Source organism: Mustela lutreola, chromosome 1 (genome assembly GCF_030435805.1).
Source record: "Mustela lutreola isolate mMusLut2 chromosome 1, mMusLut2.pri, whole genome shotgun sequence".
In the NCBI taxonomy this organism is placed as follows: domain Eukaryota; kingdom Metazoa; phylum Chordata; class Mammalia; order Carnivora; family Mustelidae; genus Mustela; species Mustela lutreola.
Window position 1 is genome coordinate 238,285,764 of NC_081290.1, and position 24,590 is coordinate 238,310,353.

The window sequence follows — 24,590 nt, forward strand, 5'->3', positions numbered from 1 at the left end:
GCCATTCAGTGCGGTGGGATGTTGTGTTTTGGGGTCTGACCTGACCAGTGTCAATCTTGTACCCAGAGCCCCCTTCGCAGCAGGAGACAGAGGCAGCCAGCTTCCCTGTGCTCCAGTGAACACATCGGGAACTTGCCTGCCCTCAGCGGGTCTCGCCCTGGCACCTCACCCCAATGCTGTCTTTTCCTCCAGCTCTCCCAGGCTTCCAGGGAGAACACCAATTCCTGAGTGTGCACACAGAAGCCTTCACACCCTGGCCCCTCTCCCTGCCTGGAGGCCCAGGCACTCACCGCCCCTTGATGTTTTATGCCCAGCCAAACCACACAAGCTGCTTCTAGAATGTGAGCACAGTGCTCTGTGATGTCCCTTTGCTTTGCGTGTGCTGTTCCATCTCCCAGGGATGCCTCCCCAGAACTTCCCCGCAAATGGGTGCTTCCTTCGGATTCAGCCCACACATAACCTCCTCTCCTCATATCTGTACCTTTGTGATAGTTCCCAAAATGTGATCTCGCCATTTCGTATTTGTTTTCCAGAATAGGCCATGAACTCCCTGAGAATGGAGTGGCTCTCTGAGTCCCCAGGATTCGGCAGTGAGTGGGTGCTTGGTATTGGCTGGCTGAGACAGAGACAGAGGGCCCAGCTTTGCACGTGCTCCGGGGAGGTGTCCAGGCCTTCCCTGGCTCCCAGGCTGGGTGTCCTTCATGGCCAGCCGCTGCGTGGTCTCAGCAGAAGCCAGGGTTCCACATAAACCCACTGTAGAGCCGAATGGAGAAGCCCTCCCTGGCAACATCCCCCTCCTGGCTCCAGAGTGTGGGCTCTCCCTCTGTGGAGGGGCTCTCAGGGAAGGTCTGTAAGGCCTACGAGGAAATACAGCAGGGCATCAGGGCCCCCCCCCCCAACTCCAGGGCAGCTCACACTTCGAGATAATCTGGTGACTTGGCTCAGGAGGCAGCGGAGGCAGGAGATGGAGAGGTGGTGGGTAGAGGCTGTGCCCTTCAGGAAGGCATCCGAGACCATTCTGCCAACAGCCCCAGCCGTCTGATGTGTATCCTCAGCGGGGGACCTGGCTGGAGGCTGGGGCAGGGGGGACATGTCATTGCCTTCAATGGCACCTGTGGAAAGGGTGCCTACCCCCAAGGCGGAGATCTGCCCTGAAGAAGAAAGCAGCCTGTGCATGTGCTCGCGCTAGCTTCAGCAACTGGACAGGCCTGAGTTACCACACTTCCGTGCTGCGAGATCCCACTTCAGGCTGTGCTGAAAACGGCAGCTGTGCCCATTGTATCTCCAGCGCTGTGTTGTATGTGGTTTTGTTTTCCAGAATTACTGAAACCATCTGACAAATCGGCAAAATCTCTGCTTCAGCGTGTTGAGACTCTCAAATAACTCACCTTTTATGAGTCCTCCAACATCATTTTCAGGGGGCACAGTGAGTTAGAGGCCCCTTCCCTGTAGCTTTTCCAGAGATCTGAGCCACTGTCCCCACCCTGACCCCAGCCGCCGGCTGTGGTTCCACAGTGGGATGGGCTGGCACCAGCGTGGGACCCCCACCTGGACTGGTTATCGGTGCAGGGCGATGGGCAGAGGGGCCTTCGCCACCATAGAATGAAGGGGGATGGCCAAGGATGTTCCTGGTGGTAGCAGGGAAGGGAGGTCGAGGGGAGGCAGGAGGTCTGACAAAAAGGTGGAGGAGCAGAGGCATCGGGGGCAGCAAGAGTGCCACCACCCAACTCTGAGAGCCTGGGGTCGCACAGGCCTAAACTGCCTTCTGCCGAGAGGGCTGCAGAGTTGTGGCTCCAAGGGAGAACCCATGGCAGGGGAGGCAGGTGGAAGACGTGAACAGAGAGTCAGGGACGCAGATGAGGCACGCAGAGAGCACCGGAGGAGAGCTGGAATCGATTCAAAGAGGGCGTTCCTTTGGGGAAGGGGAAATACAGGGCAGGATATGGGGGACAGTGCGGAGAGATGAGCTGACTAGACAGTGGGGGCAGAAGGCAAAGGAGAGAGGCCTGACAGGTCCAGCCCCAGGGAACAAAATTTGCCTCCCCTGGCAGAAGGACCAGGTTGTCCTGGGGTGGGAAGATAAAGTCACAACCCCCCCTCAGACCCACTGCCCTCCCAGAGCTATTCATGGGGGACTTGACCTGAGCCATCTCTCATCCATGCATCATTCATCACCTGGTGTTTGTGCGTCTTGGGTCTAGTGTGCCCGTGCCCTTTCCACTACCTTAAACCCTTCCCTGCCTGCCTGACCCCCATCTCCCCTCCTCCTGGACTGTGCTCATGTAAGCTGTTTGTCACTGTCCTGCCTTCTCCCTGGACTGGTCATCACCCTCCTAACAAGCGGGCGTGCCTTGCCGATAACACGGTGCCTCAGATGCGGGATAGCATCCTAAGAGCTCCCCTGCATCGAGCGCTGACTCTGTCCAGGGCACTGTGCTCAGCACAGTACGTGCATCATCTAATCTCACCCTCACTCTGGGAGGTAATCAGTATTATCGCCCCAGACGAAAACACTGAAGCTTGACTCAGTTTTCCAGCATCTGGAGGCAAAGAAGTGGTAGAGTGAGCATCCTGAGGCAGACAGTGTTATTTGTCCATCATTTCGTGCCCTGTCTATACTTTGCGAGGCTCTTACACTCCGGTTACTCTGGAGGTGGGCCTCTGACTTGCCTTGATCCGTAGATGGGGTGACAGCTCTGAGTGAGGGCTTCAAGAGGCAATCCGTGTTTCTACTCATCCCCTCGAGCTTTTGGCTTCTGTCAGGAAATTACCAAGGTCCTGGCACAAGAAGATGCAGAAGCAGAAGCAAACCTCCACCTGGCTGGGGCCAGATCTGGCTGAGCCCAGCAGAGCTGCAGCCAGCCCACAGACCCCCGGGCAAGAAATACATGTTCATCGTTGCGAACAGCTAAGACTGGGGAGTTGACTGTTACCACGGCAAAAGCTGACTCGTACAGATTTTTCTGATCCCATTCAGTGCTTAGGAAAGGCTCTGTCTTCCTTTCCTCATCAAGTTGAATCAGGCAGCCTACAGCTGTTCCAGTTGCTTTCTTCTTTCTCTTCCTATGCCCTCTTCCTAGAAAAAAATCTGCACGTGCCTACACATAGCAAAACTCTCAAACCCACTTCTCTGCCTGTCAGCTCGGAAGACGCAGCTGTGGCTGTCAGAGGCGGCGGCGCCTGCGCATCATCAGCCAGTGTATGGGTCACACAGCTCTGCTGCTTCCCAAAGCTTTGTCCCTCTGTGCTCTTAGCACTCAGCTCAGTTAAGAATGTAGAACTCAAACAATGCCAAAGAACTTCTGCAAAATTCTTCTGTTTTCATCCTGCTGGCACTAATTCCCTCTCCCGCATGATGTCACATTGCCAAATGATTTGTCATGAAAGAGGTTTTTTTTTTACTAATTTACTTTTGGCTGTGTTGCTTCTGCCACTTCTTCCCCACCTAATCATCTACTGACCATAATTTTCAAAAACCAGTAGGACACGCAGTGAACAATAAGCAGTAAAACTGATTAACTGAAACCCTTAAAAAAAAAAAAAAAAAAGAACTAAAAACTAACGGGAGACTCTTTGTAGCCATCATGTCATGTTATTTTTTTTTAATAAATATTTTATTTATTTGACAGAGATCACAAGTAGGCAGAGAGGCAGGCAGAGAAAGAGGAGGAAGCAGGCTCCCTGCTGAGCAGAGAGCCCGATGTGGGGCTCGATCCCAGGACCCTGAGATCATGACCTGAGCCGAAGGCAGCGGCTTAACCCACTGAGCCACCCAGGCGCCCCATCATGTCATGTTCTATGGGGTTTTTTCCACAAATGTGTTTTTAAATGTTGTATCCTGATGAGACTACACTTCGTAGCAGCAAAGACTTTATTTCTATAAATAAGAACATGATTTTCTCTTAATGTGAAAGGTTCTGAAGTGTGAACTTCTGCTTCTGCAGCATTCCTTCTGACAAAAGGACCCCGTTTTCCTCAAAGACCCACCCCACTCCCTCTGTGCCTGTGCTCTGGGGGGACATAGCCACACCCTCCACTCCAGGAGCACATCTGTGGTGCCCCAGGCTGTGGCTGGTTGGTGCATTCGGGCTTTGGTTCAGGATGAGGACATGACCCAATTAAGGCCCAGGGATTTTGCTGGAACTGTCAGGAAGAGTCACATCTTCCCACTGGGCCTGGAGCTATGAGGATACAGGTGTGGCATCACTACTGCTATGTCGCCATTGCACAGAACCTGTCCCAGAATGGAGCAAAACAAAGCAGAGCTGAGTCAGAATGTGGAGAAAATGAACATGAGTCCAGGTGACCTTGTCTGAATGTCTGGAGGGAGGGAGAGATGGAGAGACAGCCTCAGACACTGTAAGGTCATCTTGATGGCACTCAGCATCTCAACACTCAGCAGCTCAGGGTGGAAGTGACCAGCACCTGACCAGCACAACAAGGTGAAGAGAAAAGTGACAGCAGGCAGCTGGAGTGGGGAGCCTCAGATGGCGGTGCAGGAAGGGTAGCCGACAGGGCCCAGGCCACAGGGGCAAGTTTCAAGATGGACAGAGACAGGCAGAGTCCCTGGGCAGAAGCGGCAGCCTGAGTCTGGCCCCAGTCTCAAGTAGGTGGCCCTGGGACCTGCAGGTGAGCAGGGTGGCCCAGCTCAGGGGGGGCTGCAGGGGGGTAAGTCAGCCCCCCCCCCTCATGCCTCTGACTCGGGAGGTGCAGGCTGCTACAGGGAGCCTGGGAGCCCAGGGCACTCGGCGTGTGGACGGTGCCAGTGCCAAGCGTCGTCCTCTTTTAGTAGATACTCATTACAGGTCAGAGAAACCAAGTAGAGCTAGCTTGGGATTTTTTGGAAAGAGAGGGAAATTCTTAGAATTCAAGAGCAGAAATGTGTCTAAGTTCCAGAAACGTCTGGGTCTAGCACCTGGAAACTCTTGGGAAACCAGAGGACATTTATGTTCTCTTTTACTCTGCTCTCTTCTTTGTACCTTTACCGCACCACTCCCTCCCACCTCTCCCTCTCTCCCTCCGGCCCTGTCCTCCGCTACATCCCCCCCCCCAGTCCACACGTGCGCACATACACATCTCCGTCTCCCTCCAAATCCTCATTTCTCTCCTTCCCTCTTTCTTCCCCTTCTCCACGTTCTCATCGCAGATCTCTCACTCCCCCACGTGGGTGGGGTGCCCGCTGTGGCCGGGACAGCTGAGACCGTGGGGTGCAGGTGGGAGACGTAAAGGGAGAGCCGTGTCTCCCAAGCATGGCTTCCGGGACTCCCTGCTGCAGGGGGGGGGGGGGGGCACAGCAGGTGATAGGAGAAGAGAGAGTGTTGTCAGCGTGAGCCAGGAAGACCCTCCAGACCCTGTTCCTCCAATCCCCAGGGGCTGGCCATCAGCATATTTATTATCAGTTCCCACAGCAGTCTTCGGCTGTTCTGATGTCTGCCCTCCCGCAGTTGTCCAGCCAGCGTTCCCTGAGCACCTGCCACGGGCCACATGCTGTTCCTCACACTGGGATTGCAGCCTTGAGAGTGGAACTCGCGTTCTGGCAGAAGGAGGCAGACCAACCACAAACACATAAACAGAAATAGGTCATGATGAGTCCAAGGATGAAAATACACCAGAGAGATGTGATGGGGTGAATGGGGCCACCTTGGTGTTGGGAAGTGACACCTGGGAAAGAAACCTGGGACAAGAAGCAGACAGCAGAACAAAGACTTGGGAAGAGCAGAGAGGAGGCCGTGTGGCTAGGACACGTGCATCCCAGCGAGTCTAGGGCCAGGGCAGGAGGGCGGCTGTCCCTGCTCCCCTGCCCCTCATCAGGAGCCCCAGGGGCCAGGAGTTGACCTTGATCTCCTCTGCCTGCCCCCTCTGCCAGCTCATCGCATCTCCCAGGCCCGGTGCTCCAAGCAGAGCTGAGAGCTCAGCTTCTCCACAGGTAACACCAACCCCTAATTCACCCAGGAAGAGCTGCCTCCCCCTGTCCTGGCTCCATCCGCCATCACTTTCCCCCCTTCTCCCCATGTTTCCAGCGGGGAAACCCCTGATGCAAGTCCGGGGTCCTCCTCTTCGGCCTGTCTGAGCCCCCACACTTTGTGTCCGCCCTCAATGATTTCCCTTCCCCACACGGCTTGGCAAGTCCCTGTCTCGCAAGTCCTGCTGTGGCTCATCCTTCCTAACCCCAGCTGCACTCTGGGTCTTTCTGCTGGTCCTCCTCAGAGGTCTCAGACCTGCTTCTCAAGCTGCCAGCCTCTCTTGTGCTGCTTACTCCCAGCCTGAGCCCAACCCTTCTGGAGTTCCCCAAGGCCCAGCTAGTGCCCGGCTGCAGCATTTAATGAAACTTTCCTAAGGGCTGAGGGTGACATGAGTGACTGCAAGACAAACAGATCATAGGAACCTGAAAATTCGCTAGCCAGGGAAGGCAACATCTGCCACAATTCATAGCTGTCCCTGCCCCTGGGAGGCTGCCCGCAAGGGAGACACCACATCATTACTCAGGATAATGATGTCCTCCTGTGATGTCAGCCTCAGGCCAAGATGGGTTCTGGGCTTTACCTGATAATCCAAGTCCCCCAAGGGACCCCTGCCCCCAGGAGCTTCTCCTCAGAACCTCACAAACACTCTCTAGGTGGTTCCTGCAGCAGGGAGCTGGGCTGAGGGAGACACGAAGCTGAGGTCAGCAGTCTTTCCACTCACCAAGAGGTGAGTGTGCCCGGAGGGGCTCCTGTCTCTAATTCCCGCAAAGGCCCAGTGTTAACAGCATTGTGGGGAGATACTTTCCATGGCCCACTATCAGTCAGATTTTTCAGAAGAGAACAGACACTCAGATAAAAGAAAATTGTGCTGACAGGGTTTTTTTTTTTTCTGACATTGTGGGAAGCTGAGATGAAAAGTTAATGGTAGAAATAATGCCCCAAAATGTTGATATTATTTATAACTTCATATAAGCCCTCTAAATCCTTGGGGGAAAGAAAGTATCTTCTATCATATCCTCTTTTCTTTTTTAAAAAAATATGTATTTTATTTATTTGAAAGAGAGCATGAGCAGAGGGAGAGGGAGAAACAGGCTCCTTGCTGAGCAGGGAGCCCATGGTGGGCTCGATCCCAGGACCCTGAGATCATGACCTTGGCCAAAGTCAGACACTCAACTGTCTGAGCTACCCAGGCATCTTTATCATACAGTCTTTTCAAACAACAAACACATTTGAGGATCTCTCTCTCACTCACACACAGGAAAGCAAGTTGCAAATATTACATTTTTTGAAATTACCACATACCTAACTGACTTTTCAAAATGAGTTTGTGTTCAACCTGTTAGCTGTATTTATTCCATATATCAACCTTCCAGAGTTTAAGCTTATTCTGAGAATTTCTCCCAGGAGGAACACATCCATACTCACGCCTAGAGAAGGGAAGGAGAGCATGGTGGGCCTGGGTAAGTGGAGGCCGCTTTCTCTCTCAGGGCATCACCACCAGCTAGAGATTCTAAAGCTGTGCTCTCTGGCCTGTGTAAACTCTGGGCCTGGATGACCATCTGGGGCATATCTGCTAATGCGAATATCAACCAGGTGGTTGGGGTGAGACTGGTCCCCGCAGGTGTCCGGGAAGGAGGCCCCCAAGGCCTGCCATCTCTCCCTCAGGTACTCTGCGGAAGCAGCATCAGCAGCCCTTTGGCTGTTTCCTTCTCTTTTTAAGCCACCCTCCTTAGGAAGATAATTCAGATCTTACCAGGTCTCTCTCCTTCCAAATCTCCCATAGGCTGGCCATGGCTATTTATGTTCCCTAAATTAATTTTCTATTTTTCACCTTTTCTCCTGATGTGCCCTTAACCGACAGCACCTTCCTCCCTTCTTACCATATAAATGCCACGGAATCCTCAGGGTTCAGTTGAAATGCCACTCCTTTGTGAGGCCTCGGTGAACGACACCCCACTTAGCATGAAGTACTTCCAGGATACTCTGATGGTGATTCATATTGGTCTCTTACTGCCTCTAGCTTTTTGCTTTACAGTGCGATTCATGTCTTCTCTCTTGACTGTGAAGCCCTTAGGGTCTGAGATTACGTTTCCTCCCCATGCTGAAAAGCAGGGGCTTTCATTGTTCTCTCAATTGATGTATTTAGCTGACATGAGCTCATTGCTGGACCTTCGCTACAGATGGTGACTGAGCCTTTCCTCTGTGGTCCATAGAAAAGTTTCTAGCATGTGATCCTCAATAGGCAGGAGGGAACTGGTCGGTATGAGTCAGTCCCAAGCAAGGGTTGAGACACTGGCAGTCTGCATCTGGCTCTTCAAAGTGTGTAGAAGCATCCAGAGGAGGGGGCAAGCTACCCACACACACACCAGGCTGAATGCGCCTACCTACCATTGTCAGGAAATGAGAGCTAGAGGATACTGGAATCTTGCTCTTTAGCCAGAAAATGCCTACCATCCATAAGTGGTGATATCCTGGAGTTAAGGTCATAGGTGAACAGATCGAGCCTCCATTTTATTGTATAGTAAACACTGGTGAGTTGGGAGGCAGATAGATGATTCTTCATTGTCTCTTTGGTATTTATGCTTGTAGCCCTTCATTATTTTTCAGAGCTCCATTTGTCCCTATTTAGGAAATGCTTAATTTAAATACTCTAGTCCTATTTGAGGACCAGCCAAACAGACTTATCAGGAGCCAAAGCCAGCCACCTCCTCCCCATCTTTACTGACCAACACTTGTGTAGGGCCAGCGTGAATGAGGACTCTGAAGGCAAGAGGGGTGCTTCAGCTGCTCCTTTGTCACTCCACCCTGGGTTCCTGCTCTCCTGTGTGCTCTCCTGTCCAGCCTCTGCCCTGCTTGCAGGCTCCAGGTCCTAAAACACAAATCTGACCATGCTCCTCCCCTACTCCAGTAGCTGCCCTTTGTCCAGACCAAGATCAGGTTCCCTATCCTGCCATTCCTGGTCCTTGGTGACCCTGCCTCCATCTCTTCCTTGTACTGTATTTTGAAGCCATGCCCAATTTCTGGTGGTCTGCTTCATGCTTTTCATTCACCCAGGCCCTTCCTCCCGCTTTGACTTCTTTTCATGCTGTCCTCTCTGCCTCTTTGCTTGGCCGGATCCAGCTCATCTTTTAAGCATCTCCTCAGTTATCACCTTCTTCAGGAGGCATTCTGCAGATCATCCTACTATGAGTTCAATGTCTTCTGTACATGTTCTCTCCCACTGGTACCCTGGGCCTACCCCTACCATAGCGGTTGGTGCCACTTGATATTATCCGTGGTCGTGTCATCCACAGCCCATCCAACTGCTCCTTGAGGATAGCAATTAATATTCATTGTTGGTTTAACCAGTACCTGGCAAAATGCCTGGCACAAAGTCAGCGTTGAATAAATTCTTGTTGGATAGAATTCCAATTTCTTCCATCTTACAACTTAGGAAGTGATAGTTGATTTGTTAGATGGACTCTGCATATCATATTTTCAGAATTATAGCTACAGTGGTTCTGTTAATGTATAAAAATAACCCAGGGCTAGCTCACTCTGAAAGCCAATGAAGTTCTATTTTCTTGAAGAGCAAATGAGCTCTACCTTCCTTCCAGCACACAGTTCTCCAAGTGCAAGTCAGCACCGTGAGAATGACCACAGTGCCCAGTCTTTGTTCAGATGGGATTTGTGGCAACAAAAAAGCCCACACAGTTCTCAAAAGGGGCTGGGCAGGAAACCATCTTAGTTTAAAAACTGGTCAGAAGAACCATGACCATATTCTCCAGAATTTCTTCATGTTTGGGCTCCTCATGCTAGCTGCTTATGTCCACAATCTTTCAAGATGCCTCTTCACACTATTTGCATCATTCATTGTCGATATTATGGCATTCTGTTCAGGTGGTGCTCAATCAAGTTTCCTTTGAAACAATCACCTTGCAGAGGGATGGGGCAGATTCAGTCATTTATTTATTTATCAACAAATATTGATTGAGTACCTATGATGGGTATACATCTATGAGAAAAAATAGACAAAAATTCTTGCCCAAGTTGAGTTTATATTCTAGTGGGAAAACCAGGAAATAAGCATTGTAAATGAGTATATTATGTGTTGTTGAAGGTAATAATCACTAACTAATGAAAAGAAAAATACAATAGGGTAAGTAAGGGGGACCAGAAGTATCATAGTGGGTTTTTTGTTGTCGTTGTTGTTGGTTGGTTGGTTAGTTTTTTTTAAAGTGGGGAGATGATCTTCATAGACGTGTTGTAGGTCTCATGGAAAACTGAAACATTTGAGTAAACAGTTGAAGGATATGAGGGAGGAAGCCACGTAAATATGCAGGCTAAGAGGTGGCCAGTACAAAGACCTTAGGGACATTTGTACAAGGAGTCCTGAGAACGATGTGGGGGATGCAGAGTGAGGTAAAAAAATAGGAGATGAGATCAGGAAAGTTAACAGGTGTGTAGGGCTCAGATTACATAGAACCTAATAGATTTTTTTTTAAGATTTTATTTAGTTATTTGACAGATGGAGATCACAAGTAGGCAGAGAGGCAGGCAGAGAGAGAGAGAGGAGGAAGCAGGCTCCCCACTGAGCAGAGAGCCCGACTCGGGGCTCAATCCCAGGACCTGGGATCATGACCCAAACCGAAGGCAGAGGCTTTAACTCACTGAGCCACCCAGGCGCCCTGAACCTAATAGATCTTTATAAGGACTGGTTAGTAATCTGAGAGAAGAGGAAGCTGTTGCAGGATTTTATAGAGAGATGTGACATAACCTGAGGTTACAACTGATTCCTTTGATTCTGTGTTGAGAATAGATTGTAGGGGGCAGGGCTGGAAGGGGGGGAGATCACTAGGAGTCTACTGCTGTTATCCAGATGGAAACTGTAGAGTCTTGGACTGGTATAAAAGCGGGGTAATGATGAGAAGTGGTTACATTCTGTATACATTTTTGGAAGGAGACAGAATAGGATTTCAGGATGTAGGGTATGACAAAGAGAAGTGGAGGATGATTTCAACGTTTTACGCCTGAGCAGCTAGAAGTGAGCTGAGGAAAACAGAAGGTAGAGCATCTGTGCAGGGCAATCAGAAGTTGGACCTACTGAGTTTGAGGTGTCTATTGGGGGTATCTATAGGGAAACATCAAGTGGAAGTTAGATGCAAAAATCAGGAGTTCCAGAGAAAGGTCAAGCTGATGTAAAGATGGTTGACATATAAATGGAGAAGAGAAGAGATCCAAGGACTAAAAACTGGGACTGAGAAGGAGAAAATCATTGAAGTTGTAAGAAAACTAGGAGCGTCCAAAGACAAGAGAGAAGATACTGTTTCCAGGAGAAGGAAATGATCAGATCTCAGGTGTTGCCAAGAGGTCAGATAGGATGAGGACTGAGAACTGACTTTGAGTTTATCCATGTGCTGGATATTGGTGACATGGGATACTGGGTTGGTGGTGTCCTCCCAAAATTCTTATCTATACAGAACCTTTTTGGGGAGTAGAATCTTTGCGGATACATTCAGTTACATTAAATTGACATCATACTGGATGAGGGTGGGTCCTAAATCCAAAGACTAGTGTCCTTAGAGTAAGAAGACCATGTGGTGAAGACACAGAGCCAACAAGGGGAGTGCAGGGCGATGGGGGAGCAGAGATTCCAGTGTGCGGCTACCAGCCAAGGATTGCCGACAACCACCAAGAGTCAGGGGGAGGTGAGGAAGGATTCTTCTGGAGAGTCTTTAGAAAGAGCACGGCCCAACTGACACCTTGAATCCAGACTTCTGGCCACCAGAACTGGGAGAGAATAGATTCATATTGTTGTAAGCTACCCAGTTTATTATATTTTGTTATGGAAACCCGAGGACCCTGATGCACTTGGTGCCTTGACTTGGGCTGCTGTAACAAAACAGCATAGACTGGGGCTTACACAACAGGCATTTAGGGGCGCTTGGGTGGCTCAGTGGGTTAAGCTGCTGCCTTCGGCTCAGGTCATGATCTCAGAGTCCTGGGATCGAGTCCCACATCGGGCTCTCTGCTCAGCAGGGAGCCTGCTTCCCCCCTCTCTCTCTCTCTCTCTGCCTGCCTCTCTGTCTACTGTGATCTCTCTCTGTCAAATAAATAAATAAAATCTTTAAAAAAAATTAAAAATAAAAAAAAAAAAACAGGCATTTATTCCTCACAGATCTGGAAGCTGGAGGTCAAAGGTCAGGGTACTGGCATGGTTGGGTTCTGGTGAGGACTCTTTCCCTGACTTGCAGATGGCTGCTTTCTCCCTGTGTGCTCACCTGGCGGGTGGAAAGACAGCAAGCACCAGCTCTCTGATGTCTCCTCTAAGGGCTCAAAGCCCTTCGTGAGGGCCCTACTCTCAGGACCTCATCTCACCCTGGTTACCCGGTAAACGTGCCATCTGCAAACACCATCAAATTAGAAGTTAGGGCTTCAACATATGAATTTTGTGGGGTACAAACTTCATTCTATAGCACTCGATAAAGCAGTCATTTTACATTTCTGTACCTTGATTTCTCATCTGTAAAATGGAGATAATAATAGCATAACCACCTCAGAGAACTGTGGTGAGGAACAAGTGAATTAATAGATGTAATGGTCTTAGAATAATTCATACCAAGTGCTATGTAATATTAACTATTACAGTGATTGATAAATCCCGTCATTTTGTTTTGAAATTAAAACACTCATTTTTACTTGTTCTTTGTTTAATTCTCAGTTAGCTCATTAACTGGACAGATTATATTTCCCTAAACTGTTAAACACTAATTTCACACTTAATCAAATTCTCTTGAATGTTCTAAATTAAAGGAAAAAACCTTATAATCTAGCAAAGAAAATTCTCTTAATATTTAAGCTCTGTTTCAGGAATCGATTGGCTAAATTTCCTAAACATTTCAAACTGAAGCCACAAATTTAAAGTGTGATTATGTCCAACACTACAAACATCCAGCACAGTAGGTGTTAAACAGAATCATTTTCAATCACTGCTAACTCCTTATTTTTTTAAATAAATTTTATTTTTTTTTAAGCAGTTTTAGGTTCATACAAAAAAACTAAGTAGGAAGTATGGAGAGTTCCCAGGATGCCTGGATGGCTCAGTCATTTGGGCTGCTGCCTTCGGCTTGGGTCATGATCCCAGGGCCCTGGGATCGAGTCCCACATCGGGCTCATTGCTCAACGGGGAGCCTGCTTATCTCCCCACCTCTACCTGCCCCTCTGCCTGCTTGTGCTCTCTCCTTCTCTCCCTCTCTCTCTCTGACAAATAAATAAATAAAGTCTTTAAAAAGAAAGTATAGAGAGCTCCCATATAACCAGTGGTTCCACATACAGACATCCTCCCTGCTATCAGCATCTCCCAACAGAGCGGTACAGTTGTTACAGGCAGCGAAGCCGCATTGACCTCTCAGTATCACCAGAAGTCTGTAGTTTACATCATGGTCCATTCTTGATGTTGTTCATGCTCTGAGTTTGCACAAACACACACTGACATGTATCCATCACATAACAGCATATGTCATACAGAGTATTTTCACTGCCTTTAAGATTTTCAGTCAAGCACTATTAACTCTTATAATGCGAATATATTAAAAAAATCTTATGCATAGAGATTAAATTACCTTAAGCATTTCAGCATCTTAGAAAATAAATTTGTAAACTTAGCATATTGGATTTTCCTGAGCATTTAAAGGTTAAATAAATGTAACTAGTCAAGTTATCCTAAATGTATCTATTAAAATCATAAATCCAGTAGTTTTTACTGTATCATATTATTAAGCACTTACCTTAAAAACATAAAACAGAATTTTGATCACAAACGTGTTATTGCAAATTTAAACAAGTAAATAAATAACATAACATAACATAACCTACACAAAAACATTATTACTTCACATTTAGAATTCTTGTTTGTTTGCCTCTCTCTTGTTATAAAGTTAATTTTCCCAAGAGCAGGAAGAGATTTATCAGTTCTTCAGTAGCAACTGAGACTACAGATGGATGACCCCTCGGGGGTCTAAGTGCCCAGTCACAAAGGGAGGATACCTGTGCACAGACATGGGAAAGGGCTGGATTACTCCCTGGAAAATTTCACCAGAGCTGTGCATTCACAAGGCAGGTCCCTTCTTCTAGTTGGCTTCTGCCAGGTGTGCTGTCAGTGGGAGATAATGCCAGCCTTTTTTGTGGGATTTCATTTCACGATCCAGTGCCTCTCACATATTCTAGGAACATTTCAACTTTCACCCTGACCCAATTGTTTTTATAACTTTTTTCCTTTTTTTTAAAGATTTTATTTATTTATTTGAGAGAGAGAGAAGGATGGAGCACCAGTGGGGGAAGGAAGATGGAGAAGCAGACTCCCTGCTTAGCGGGGAGCCGGATGCAGGGCTCGATCCCAGGACCCCGGGATCATGACCTGAGCCAAAGGCAGACTCTTAACCAACTGAGCCACGAAGGTGTCCCTACAGTCCAGCTTCTTGATGAGACTTCAGTTACTCTCTTTACTTGCTCAGTGTCCTGTTTTTCTGGTCCTTGACCGACAAGCACAAGCTCTTCAAGAGTAGGGTGCGCGGCAGTCATCTTTGTGTTTCTAATGGTCCACACATTTGCCTGGTGCTCAACAAATCTTTGCAGAATGAATTAATGAGTAAATGTAATAAATTCTAAGCTTGGAGTAACAAACTCCAAATATACAACTCCACCAGGCAGAGTAATTGTTGCCTTGCAGCAATTCCCTGATCTGCCCCACCCTCTGAAAACTCTGACAGCACCCCCTGCTGCGAACCTCTTTAATGACCCATCACAGACAGCCACTTCTTGCTTGTTTCTGAGGAGCTTCTCAGTATCAGTATACATATCACACACACCAATACTCACTGCCATTCCCCTGAAGGTTGACTTGACAGTGGGTCTTAGTACACTCTCCTACACAGTCTGGACTATTCCGAGTTACTCTCTGAATTGAAAATCCTTTTTGGAAAGATGCTGTAATGGAGTTGGGGTGAGCAATAACTTGCCATCCTGGGCATGGTCCTTAAAGCGTACATTTGGAGCCATAAACACACAATGGCAGATGCCGGCTCTGCTGTTCTCTACCTTTGCTATTTGGCCTTTCTCGGACTCAGCTCTGAAAGAACGTAAGTGTAGTGTCCATCACAGAGGTCCAGACGAACATCGAACGAGATCAGCTATGCATCAGCTATGCTCTTAGGGTAGAGCAGAGTGTCCGAATGCGCCACACAGAGAAGCTGTTACCCAAGTGGATCTCCTTTTCCAGCTGTCGCCCCAGTCCCTGACTGACAGTACAATCACATTCGCACTTCTTTAACACAATTCTTAAAGGGATGAGGGGCAATGAAGAACAAAGAATGCCCTCTTTGGAGAAAGAAAAAGAAGCTAATCAGATTCTAAGTGGGGGGAGGGGGGAAGGGAGGGAGAGAGGGGGTAGGCATGAGGATTCCTAATATATTTTGCAAAACTGGGTTAAGTAATAGTCAACAAAATCATGAGACTTTTTATGGTTTTTAAATAAAAATTGAAAATATGAGTGTAACAATAATGAGCCCATATAAGAGTGAATCATGTAATGAGTCACTTCAATTTCTGACAAGCTTCTTAGTTCAAAGCCCTTAGATACTTCCTGTAATCAAAACCCATTTTCAAATTCACAGGAAGATATTATCTAATGATCCACCCAATCTTTTCATGTTCTTAATTTGGGGTCAGTTTCATTGGCCTGTCTCACATCAGCTGTCATTTTCGTGATCGAAATGCCACTTCACATTACAGTTTTCATTGAGACTGTTCTCATCTTTGGTTTCAATTCAATTTAATTCAAACGGGATCTGTATGTCTCCGGACAATTGAATTCACTTCAGTTCCCCTCTGTTCTGATAAGATTGTAACCACTATTTCCTATTGATGCCATTGAAGGTCCTGATGCCTTCCAAACCCCTGGCGCTGCCTGGGAGGTCAGATAACAAGGTCGCTGCTGCTTCTGCCCCCTGAGATGGGTCTGGTGCCAGCCCTCGAACCAGCTAGGCCAGGCTTCTGGCCACCCGTTGACACCACCATTGCTCTCTCTGGTGCTGGGGCCACAGTCTGTAACCACCCCATCTCCCCACCAAAACCCTACTGGGTCAGTGCTCTTCTGAACTCTAGAAAATCTTTCCTTATACCTCAGTTTACAGGAATCTTGGCTGAGAAACAGCCCATTCCGTTATAAGAGTTTGGAAAGGAGTTGTGATTTGCTTATTTTTCTGTTTGTTTGTTTGTTTTGTTTGTTTTTGGTTGGGTTTTTCTAGTATTTCCCCCCGCAGAAGACAGAAGGGGTTGGGCCCCAGCACACTTTACCCATGCCACACTCAAAATTGCCCTTCTCCTGTAACAACTACTTTTTTTCATACCTGAATTGTATATCTGACATGCCCTAGGAGAAGTTCATTTCCAAGAAGCTTCTCTTTCAAGACCTCTGATAGAGATGACCCTACCCTTCCACCAGACCTTGAAACTCCTTTGTCTTATCCTCTTGTGGGCTGGCAAAAATATTCTAGAGTCCTGGTGTCACTGTCTAGAGTAGGAACACAAAGGATACTAGGACCAGCCATGATCAGAGCCCAAAAAATAAACCCATCTAAAGAAGAGGGAGACCCAGCTGAAGAAGAAGAGGCCCCTCCACACTATTCCCAGGAACTGAGTTTGATTCCAGCTAACTGCATGTACAAGGAAACTCACCAGGTGAGCAAAACCCACCTATGGAGGTCAAGTCAGAGCTGTACTATAATTTGGCCCCTGGCAGCATGGTCTCTGCTAATGGTAGCCCTGGGAATGGAGACTGGTAAAACATTGGCTAGAGTAACAGCCCAGCCATCTAAGCAGGCTTCAGATAAGGCCAGAACACATCAGGTACAGAGGTGGTCCCTAAGGCTGGGAATTTGGGGAAAGCCCTACTCAAAGCAGTGGGAAGGACCTGCTTAAATGGAAAGAAGAAACTAATGTTAGAACAGGGAAGACTGACGTTGTGCGTAGAGCTGAGGGTGCAAATTAGGTACACATGCAGGTCACTAGCTGGTGCAATCCAGAGAAATGGAATAATTAAGTTGGAAGCCATAAGAGGGCTGTGGCACCTGCTGCATGTTATTGGCTCAGAATGGTGTTGCTTAACGTTGTTTCATCTGATTCAGAGTACCTAGAAAACCAAGGCAGAAGCTCATATGTATAGACGGGTCTTACAGAGTGAATTTAGAAATGATGTAATTGCTGAAGCATAGACTTTGAAGTTAGAAGTCTTAAGTTCAAATCCCAGCTCTGACACTTAGTAACAGTGTGACTTTGGGCAAATTAATCTTCCTGTATCTTTGTGTCCTCCAGTAAAAAACCTCATAGGTTCTCTATGAGGCCCTTTTAAGGATTTGTAAAGTTCATATCCTATCATGATAGGAACTGACACTGAAGGAATAATAGCAGCACAACGAACTCTTTGGGGTGGCTAAGCCTGTGGACATTTTGCCTTCCCAGACAAGAAGGACTGAGGGACTGACAAGCTGGGCCTGCAGATAGGGGTCTCACAGCTGAGAGAAGGGGCTCTGGGAAGATCCTGCCAGATATGGGTCGGGGGTTGGTTAAGAGGGCAATTCTGAGGGTGCTCCAGAACATTAGCTGGCCTGGGAAGGTCATTTCGAATCCCAATAGAAGACAAATATCCATTCACCTTTTCCTTCTAGACTCGAACATTCCCCTTCCCACAGCCAGTGGCATACTTCCGAGTCGAGGGGTACAGTCAGGTATAGCTGTCAGTCTTCAGTGTCCGCTCTGGCTTTCGTTAAGTTGGAGCCTCACATGTGAGCATTTGATCTGTGAAATGCAGTCCACCGATTCCAGTTCCAAAATGTTTGCGGCTTTCCCGTGGTTAATATATATCTATTTGGTTATTGCTGTGTCCTTGGCAGTGACTCTGGTTTTCTCTCTGGGCTGGCAGCATTAATACTTTTAGTCTGTACTGGAACGTGCCCTGAGTTGAAATTAAATGGATGCTGCACTGAGTGTGAAACAGGAGAGATCCGGCTGCTCTAATGCCGGGCTCCACTGGAAGAGCCCATCTTCACAGCTTAGAAACCAGGAATGGGGGTTGCGCCCCACAGATACCCCCTCTCCGCTCCCCAACCTTATATCCTCCCCCTCTACTCCTCATCCCGAAGCCTGCCTGTTCTTCTAGTGAGCCATACACTTCGCCTGCCTTTGTACCTTTGTGCGGGCTCTTTCCTCTACCCCAAATGACCTTCCTTTCTTCTCTCCTGATAGACTCCCTTTCAGCCTGAATGGCCCAGCTTGACTTATCTTTTGGAGTCCTCTCTATGGACCTCCTCAAACCCTCTTCCTTCTTTGCTCCTGCGCATTCTCTGCACGCCTGTTACTCAGCTTCTCACCTTATAACTTCTCTCCCGATAAACCCGTTGAAAGTGGGGTATGTGTCTTACACGTGGCATCTCCAGCATCTCGGGAACACTGTGTCCCCAGCATCTTTCACAGTGCCTGGCACTTGTTAGCTACACATTAAAAATATATGCATGATTACTATAGCTTTACAGTAGATCTTGAAACCTGACATTCTGATACCTCCAGCTTCATTCTTCTTTTTCAAGATGGCTTTAGCTATTTGGGGTCTTCTGTGGTTTTATATGAACTTTAATATTACTCGTTCTAGTTCTGTGAAAAATGTTACTGGTATTTTGATCGGGATTGCACTGAATCTGTAGAAGGCTTTGGATGGTATGGACATTTTAACAATATTAATTCTTCCAACCCACGAACACTGAGATATCTTTCCATTTGTTTGTGTTGTCTTCAGTTTCTTTCATCAGTGCTTTCATTTTCAGAGTGCAGGTTTTTACTTCCTTGGTCATGTTCATTGCTGGGTCTTTTATTCTTTTTGGCATAATTATAAGGGGAGTGTTTTCTAATTTCTCTTTCTGCTACTTTGTTATTAGTGTATAGAAATGCAGCAGATTTGTGTATATTAATTTTGTATCTTACAACATGACTGAAATAATTTATCAGTTCTAATAGTTTCTTTAGTGGAGTCTTTAGGGTTTTCTATATATGATATGTCATCTGCAAATAATGAAAGTTTTATTTCTTTCTTAGAAATTTTGATTCCTTTTATATCTTTTTTTAAAAATATTTTATTTATTTATTTATCAGAGAGAGAGAGCGCACAAGCAGGGGGAGTGGAGGAGGGAGAAGTAGGCTCCCTGCTGGCCAGAGAGCTCAATGTGGGGCTGGATCCCAGGTCCCTGGGATCATGACCTGAGCTAAAGGTAGACACTTAGCTGACTGAGCCACCCAGGGGCCCCCTTTTATATCTTTTTGTCTAATTGCTACAGCTAGGACTTTCTTATTATGTTTAGTTAAAGTGGTAAGAGTAGACATTCTTCTTTCTGATCTTAAAGGAAAAACTCTCTGTTTTTCACCACTGAGTATCATATTAGCTCTGAGTGTGTCAGATATGGCCTTTATTATGTGGACGTATGTTCTCTCTAAGCCCCAAATGGTATGGTACTGACACAAAAATAGACACATGGTTCAATGGAACAGAATAGAAAGCCCAGAAATGAACCCTTGCTTATATGGTCACTTAATCTATGACAAAGAAGGCACGAATAGACAAAGGGCAAAGGATAGTCACTTCAGTAAATGAATGCTGGGAAAACTGGACAGCTACATGCAAAAGAGTGAACCTGGACCACTTTCTTACACCATACACAAAAATAAATTCAAAATGGATTAAAGACCTAAATGTGAAACTGAAATCATAAAACTTTGAGAAGAAAACATAGGCAGTAATTTCTTTGACATTGGCCTTAGCAACATTTTTCTAGATTTGTCTCCTCAGGCAAGGGAAACAAAAGCAAAAATAAACATTGAAACTACACCAAAGTAAAAAGTTTTCGAACCATCAACAAAACAAAAGGCAACCTACGGAGTGGCAGAAGATATTTACAGATGATGTGTCCAAAAATAGGTTAATATACAAAATATATAGAGAACTTATAAAACTCAGCACCAAAAAACCCCTGCAAATAATCCTATTACAAAGTGAGCAGAGGACCTGAATAGGCATTTTTTCAAAGAAGACATACAGTTGCCCAACAGGCACATGAAAGGATGCTCAACATCACTCATCATGAGGGAAATCCCAACAAAACCATAAGGAAATACCACTTTATGCCTGTCAGAATGGCTAGAATCAAAAACACAAGGAATAACAAGTGTTGGTGAGGATGTGGAGAAAAAGGGACCCTCGTGCACTGTTGGTGGGAATACCAGCTGGTGCAGCCACTCTGAAAAACAGTAGGCTGGTTCCTCAAAAAATTAAAGATAGAAATACCGTGTGATTCAGTAATTTCACTAAACTCCAAAGAAAATTTCAGAATTCCAAAGAAAAATGAAAATACTAATTTGAAAAGACATATGCCTCCCTATGCTTATTGCAGATTTATTTACAATAACCAAGATATGGAAGCAGCTCAAGTGTGTGTACACACACACACACACACACTAGAATACTATTCAGCCATAAAAAAGAGTCAAGCTTGCCACTTGTGACAATGTGGAGGACCTAGAAAGCAAAGCAAAGTGAAATTAAGTCAGACAGAGAAAAACAAATACCATATGGTTTTCCTTATATGTGGAATCTAAAAAAACAGAACACATGAATAAACAAGTGAAAAAAAGACTCTTAAATACAGAGGACAAATTGGTGGTTGCCAGAGGGGAAGGTAGTAGGGAAATGGGTGAAACAGATAAAAGGACTATGAGATACAAACTTCCAGTTATAAAATAAAGAAGTCATGGAGATGAAAAGTACAGCAAAAGGAATATAGTCCAGAATAGTAAAATAATGCATCCTGGTGAGCATGGAGTAATGCATAGAATTGTGAATCAATATGTTGTACACCTTAAAGTAATATAACCCTATATGTTAATTATACTTCAATTTAAAAAATAAAAATATATATATGGATGAAAACCAAAGCATTCTTTTTGTTTCTTCTTCCTACAGAAACGATGACTATTGGTAAGAAGATTCTTTGTGCCAAGGACACAGTGGGACACCCACCTTACAAAGATCTTAAGTAACTTTTCCCATCCAACAACACCCGGACGACTCCAGTGACCAAATGCTGAGCTGTAACCACAGCAATAACTGGCCCTTTTTCTGGATTAGGTTTGGTGAATGTGAATGGTCTGGCCATCTTCCAGTGGCCTAAGGTGGTGTGCTACGGGGGGGAGCATGATAGTCATGGCCAAGAACCAAGGTCGGACTACGGAAGAAACCACCTGATGTAGTGGGAAAACTAAGAGTACCCTGGAGTGCTAGGACTCTTAGTGACGAACATGAGGCCCTTGGTGATGGGGTCACAGCACCCTCCCTGGCAGGGTCAGTCTGACACGATGTCATTTGCTTGAATGCCCTGGAAGGACCGAATCTGTAAACATATATCCAGGTGCTAAACAGGCAGCAGATCTAATTCACCCTGGACTACCTTTGCGCTAATAACTGTCTTCAGAAAATAATTTTACCCCAAGAAGTGCTCCAGCTTTGCAAGGAATAGCCCCAGGAGAGTAAGAGGAGAAGCAGGCTGTTCCCCTGGAAAAAATCTAGTGCAAGGAGGGCTGATTCACAGCAAGTTCACTGCCCCCTCCCATGCACATGGCAGAAAGTACCAGTTGACTGTAAACCTTTCTTGTGCTAAACCCACATTCTGAGGAGTCAGAACCCCAGGCAGTGTTTTCTAGATGGTCAGCAGCCACTTCCCGGCAACTGCTGTCAATGTTAAAACGAAAGTTACCTGCCGTCTCTGTTAGAGAGGCCCACGTCTCAAGGGCATAAGCGTTCTGGAATACCCTTTCCCGGGCATGGTGGTTGTCCATGGGGGGAAGAGCCGCAGGAACAGGTGTACTGTTGTATGAGATAAGTTGACGGAGAGGTAACACAACCCTCCCCCTGAGGAAGGCACAGCTTTGGGGCCTTCTTGGCCTCTGTGCTCTCTGGGGTATTTCCATATGCAGCAGCCCGGAGGCATTAGCCCTGGGCAGCCAAGACAAGCTTCCTTTCACCTCCAGACACATATCACTTTCATAGCACTTGGGGAACGGAAATACCTACAAGAGTGAAGGTCAAGGGCTCTCCCCGGGTATCTCATTCATTACTCAGCTTCCTCTGTGACCACATCAGCCAGCCCACTGCCAGCTCTGCTCCTCATCCTCATTGCTTCTGCCTCCATCCAAATGAAACCAAAGGCCTTAGCGTACCTTGGGGCAGGGGAAGAGGGGTGGCTGTGACCTAGTGGTCCTCTCTCCCATTATGGGTGGTACCCCAACCACACATTGCACCACTTCTCCAAGGTAACATCCTAGGAAGCTCATTGTCTTCATTTGAATTAACATTTCATTGTGGGACTACCTGGGTGGAAGCAGGATCATTGCCTGTCTTCAGAAAGTTCTTAGTGCTGCAGCTGCCTGGTGAAAGACACTGATCTCACATCTAAAAAGGAAAGGGGCCTTTGGTTGTGTGAGGCAGTGCTACCATACTCCAGCTTCCCGCATTCCCCAGCCTGCCTAGTGCATTTTCATCTCTGATTGGCTTTCTACCACCGGCCTCCAAAGAGAAGCTAAGGTTCTGCCTATATCTGACCATATGAGAAGAATTCATCTTTCCTTGCCCAGAGTTCCACCCTGCCTCTTCCTCCCCATCACACATCCTGCACCATAGCAGTGTTTCGAACCAAAGCATGACGGACTTGTGCCAGCAGGACAGCTAGCAGAAATACTGTCTCTAGAGCCAGGCAGATGAGCCCAGAAGAATGGTCCCCGAGAAACAGACTGGCCCCGAGAGATATCAGGCAGCCATCCCAATAAACTTTGAGATGTCCTTGGCACTGAGAGCCTGGGTAGGAGATCCTGGGGCAGCTGTGCCTATTATTTCCCCCCACCCACCCCCCAAAGATCTTCCTGCCCAGAGAGCTAGCAGCCCTGGATACTACTGAGCATGTTACTGGCTTGTTGGTACAAAACGGAAGGTGGCTTTGTAGGGGCAGCAGGCAAAGAAGCCTGTTTACATAGCAGGCAGGTGGCTTTGTGTCTAGAAAGCTTTGCCTAGCCAGTCCAGCTGTGGCCAAAGGCTGTTTTTGAATTTGAACTCCCTGAGCCTATCTGCAACTCTGCCTCTGTTCTCTTGCATTCTGTTTGGTTTCCCTTTAGTTTCCTAGTAAATGTTCCTTTTGAAACATTCCAATCTTGTCTCATTGAACTTGGGGGGAAGGTGGTTCTTCAACATCTTTCTCAGGATGGAGAAGGAAATTAACATGCCTTGAAAAAATGGAAATGGCAGTGGGAGGGTCAGATCTTAGGAAAAGACCTTGGGGAGAGCTGGTGCCAAGAGATGGGAGAGGCCAAGCGTGTGGACCCCACCCAACCCGCCCTGATTCTCAGCCCCTTTCTCACACTGCCTCTGTCTTTAAGTTGATCTGCCTTGGATGCATGTAGCTGCCAAAGCACCTCCCCAACCTTGCCCTGGGCACATCCAGTGGGTGATCTGATGTCCAGGAAGTACACTGCCGCACGACCAGAGGAGGAATAAGGGAGGGGTCCGAGTGTTTTCTAGAGCATGGTTTCTAGAGTTTTCAAAATGCTCCAACAATCAAGACCCTGAATGGAATGACTTAGTCCTCAGGACCATCCGTAGAACTAAATTTCATGTGAAAAGAAGAAAGTCTTGTGTGTTCTCACACTTCAGCTGAGGAGACTGACCAGAGAGAGACATGGAAAGCTCCCTTCAGGGCCATCCTGTCCTGCACCGGGGCGTCCTGCAGTCATCTGTTGCCATGTAACAAAGTGTAACAAAGCTTACTGATTCGGAGGGAAAGTTACTATCCTTCATGGGTATGTAGGTTGGCTGGGCTTGGGTGATCGCTCTCTCCTGGAGTCTCATGGCTGCTCTCAGATGGCAGCTCGGGCTTCATCTGAATGCCTGGCAGGGTGGAATATTCCAGATGGATCCATCACTCATATGTCCGGCTCTTTCTCCGGGATGACGGGAACAACTGGTTGCTGGTTGGGCATCTCTGTCCATGCGATTAGCTTGGGCTTCCTCATAACATGGTGGTCCCACGTGGTCAGACTGTTGCATAGCACTGGCTTCCCCCAGAGCTCACATTGCAAGTAGTCCCTGTAAATGCTGCATGGTTCTCCTCAGTGACCTTCCAAGTAACACAGAGTCATCCCTGCCACACACTGCAGGTCAAGAGCAAGTCATCACATCGGGCCAGCATAGATTTGGGGGAAGGGATTACACAAGAATGGAATATGAGCAGGTGTGGCTCACTAGGGCTGCTTTGGAAATAGCAGGGATGGGGGCGGAAGGGGAGGTGACACAGAATCAGAGGGCTTCCTGGATAGCTGTCACTTTAAATCCACGTGTGATCCTTAACACGCACAAGGGTGCAGTGAGTGGGACAGTAACAAGGAGCAGAGGGGGCAGGGCTATCCACGGGCTCTAAAATAGAGCAAAATCTGAAGAGAAGCAGCTGGTTCTCACTGATACAGAACTAGCAATGTCACAAGACACTTTGGAGGAAAAATACTATC

The 24,590-nt window shown here is 47.2% G+C and overlaps 1 protein-coding gene across 1 annotated transcript in view; it reads left to right on the top strand.

Annotated features, from left to right (window-relative positions):
- The window catches only part of SYT9 (synaptotagmin 9), a 202,181-nt gene extending 178,947 nt beyond the window's left edge, over positions 1-23,234 (top strand). Inside the window, exon 7 of the mRNA XM_059134964.1 lies at positions 21,004-23,234. Coding sequence (XP_058990947.1) covers positions 21,004-21,012 — 9 coding nt within the window. The 3' untranslated portion in view covers positions 21,013-23,234. The remainder of the gene's footprint in view (positions 1-21,003) is intronic.
- Positions 23,235-24,590: the final 1,356 nt, after the last annotated feature.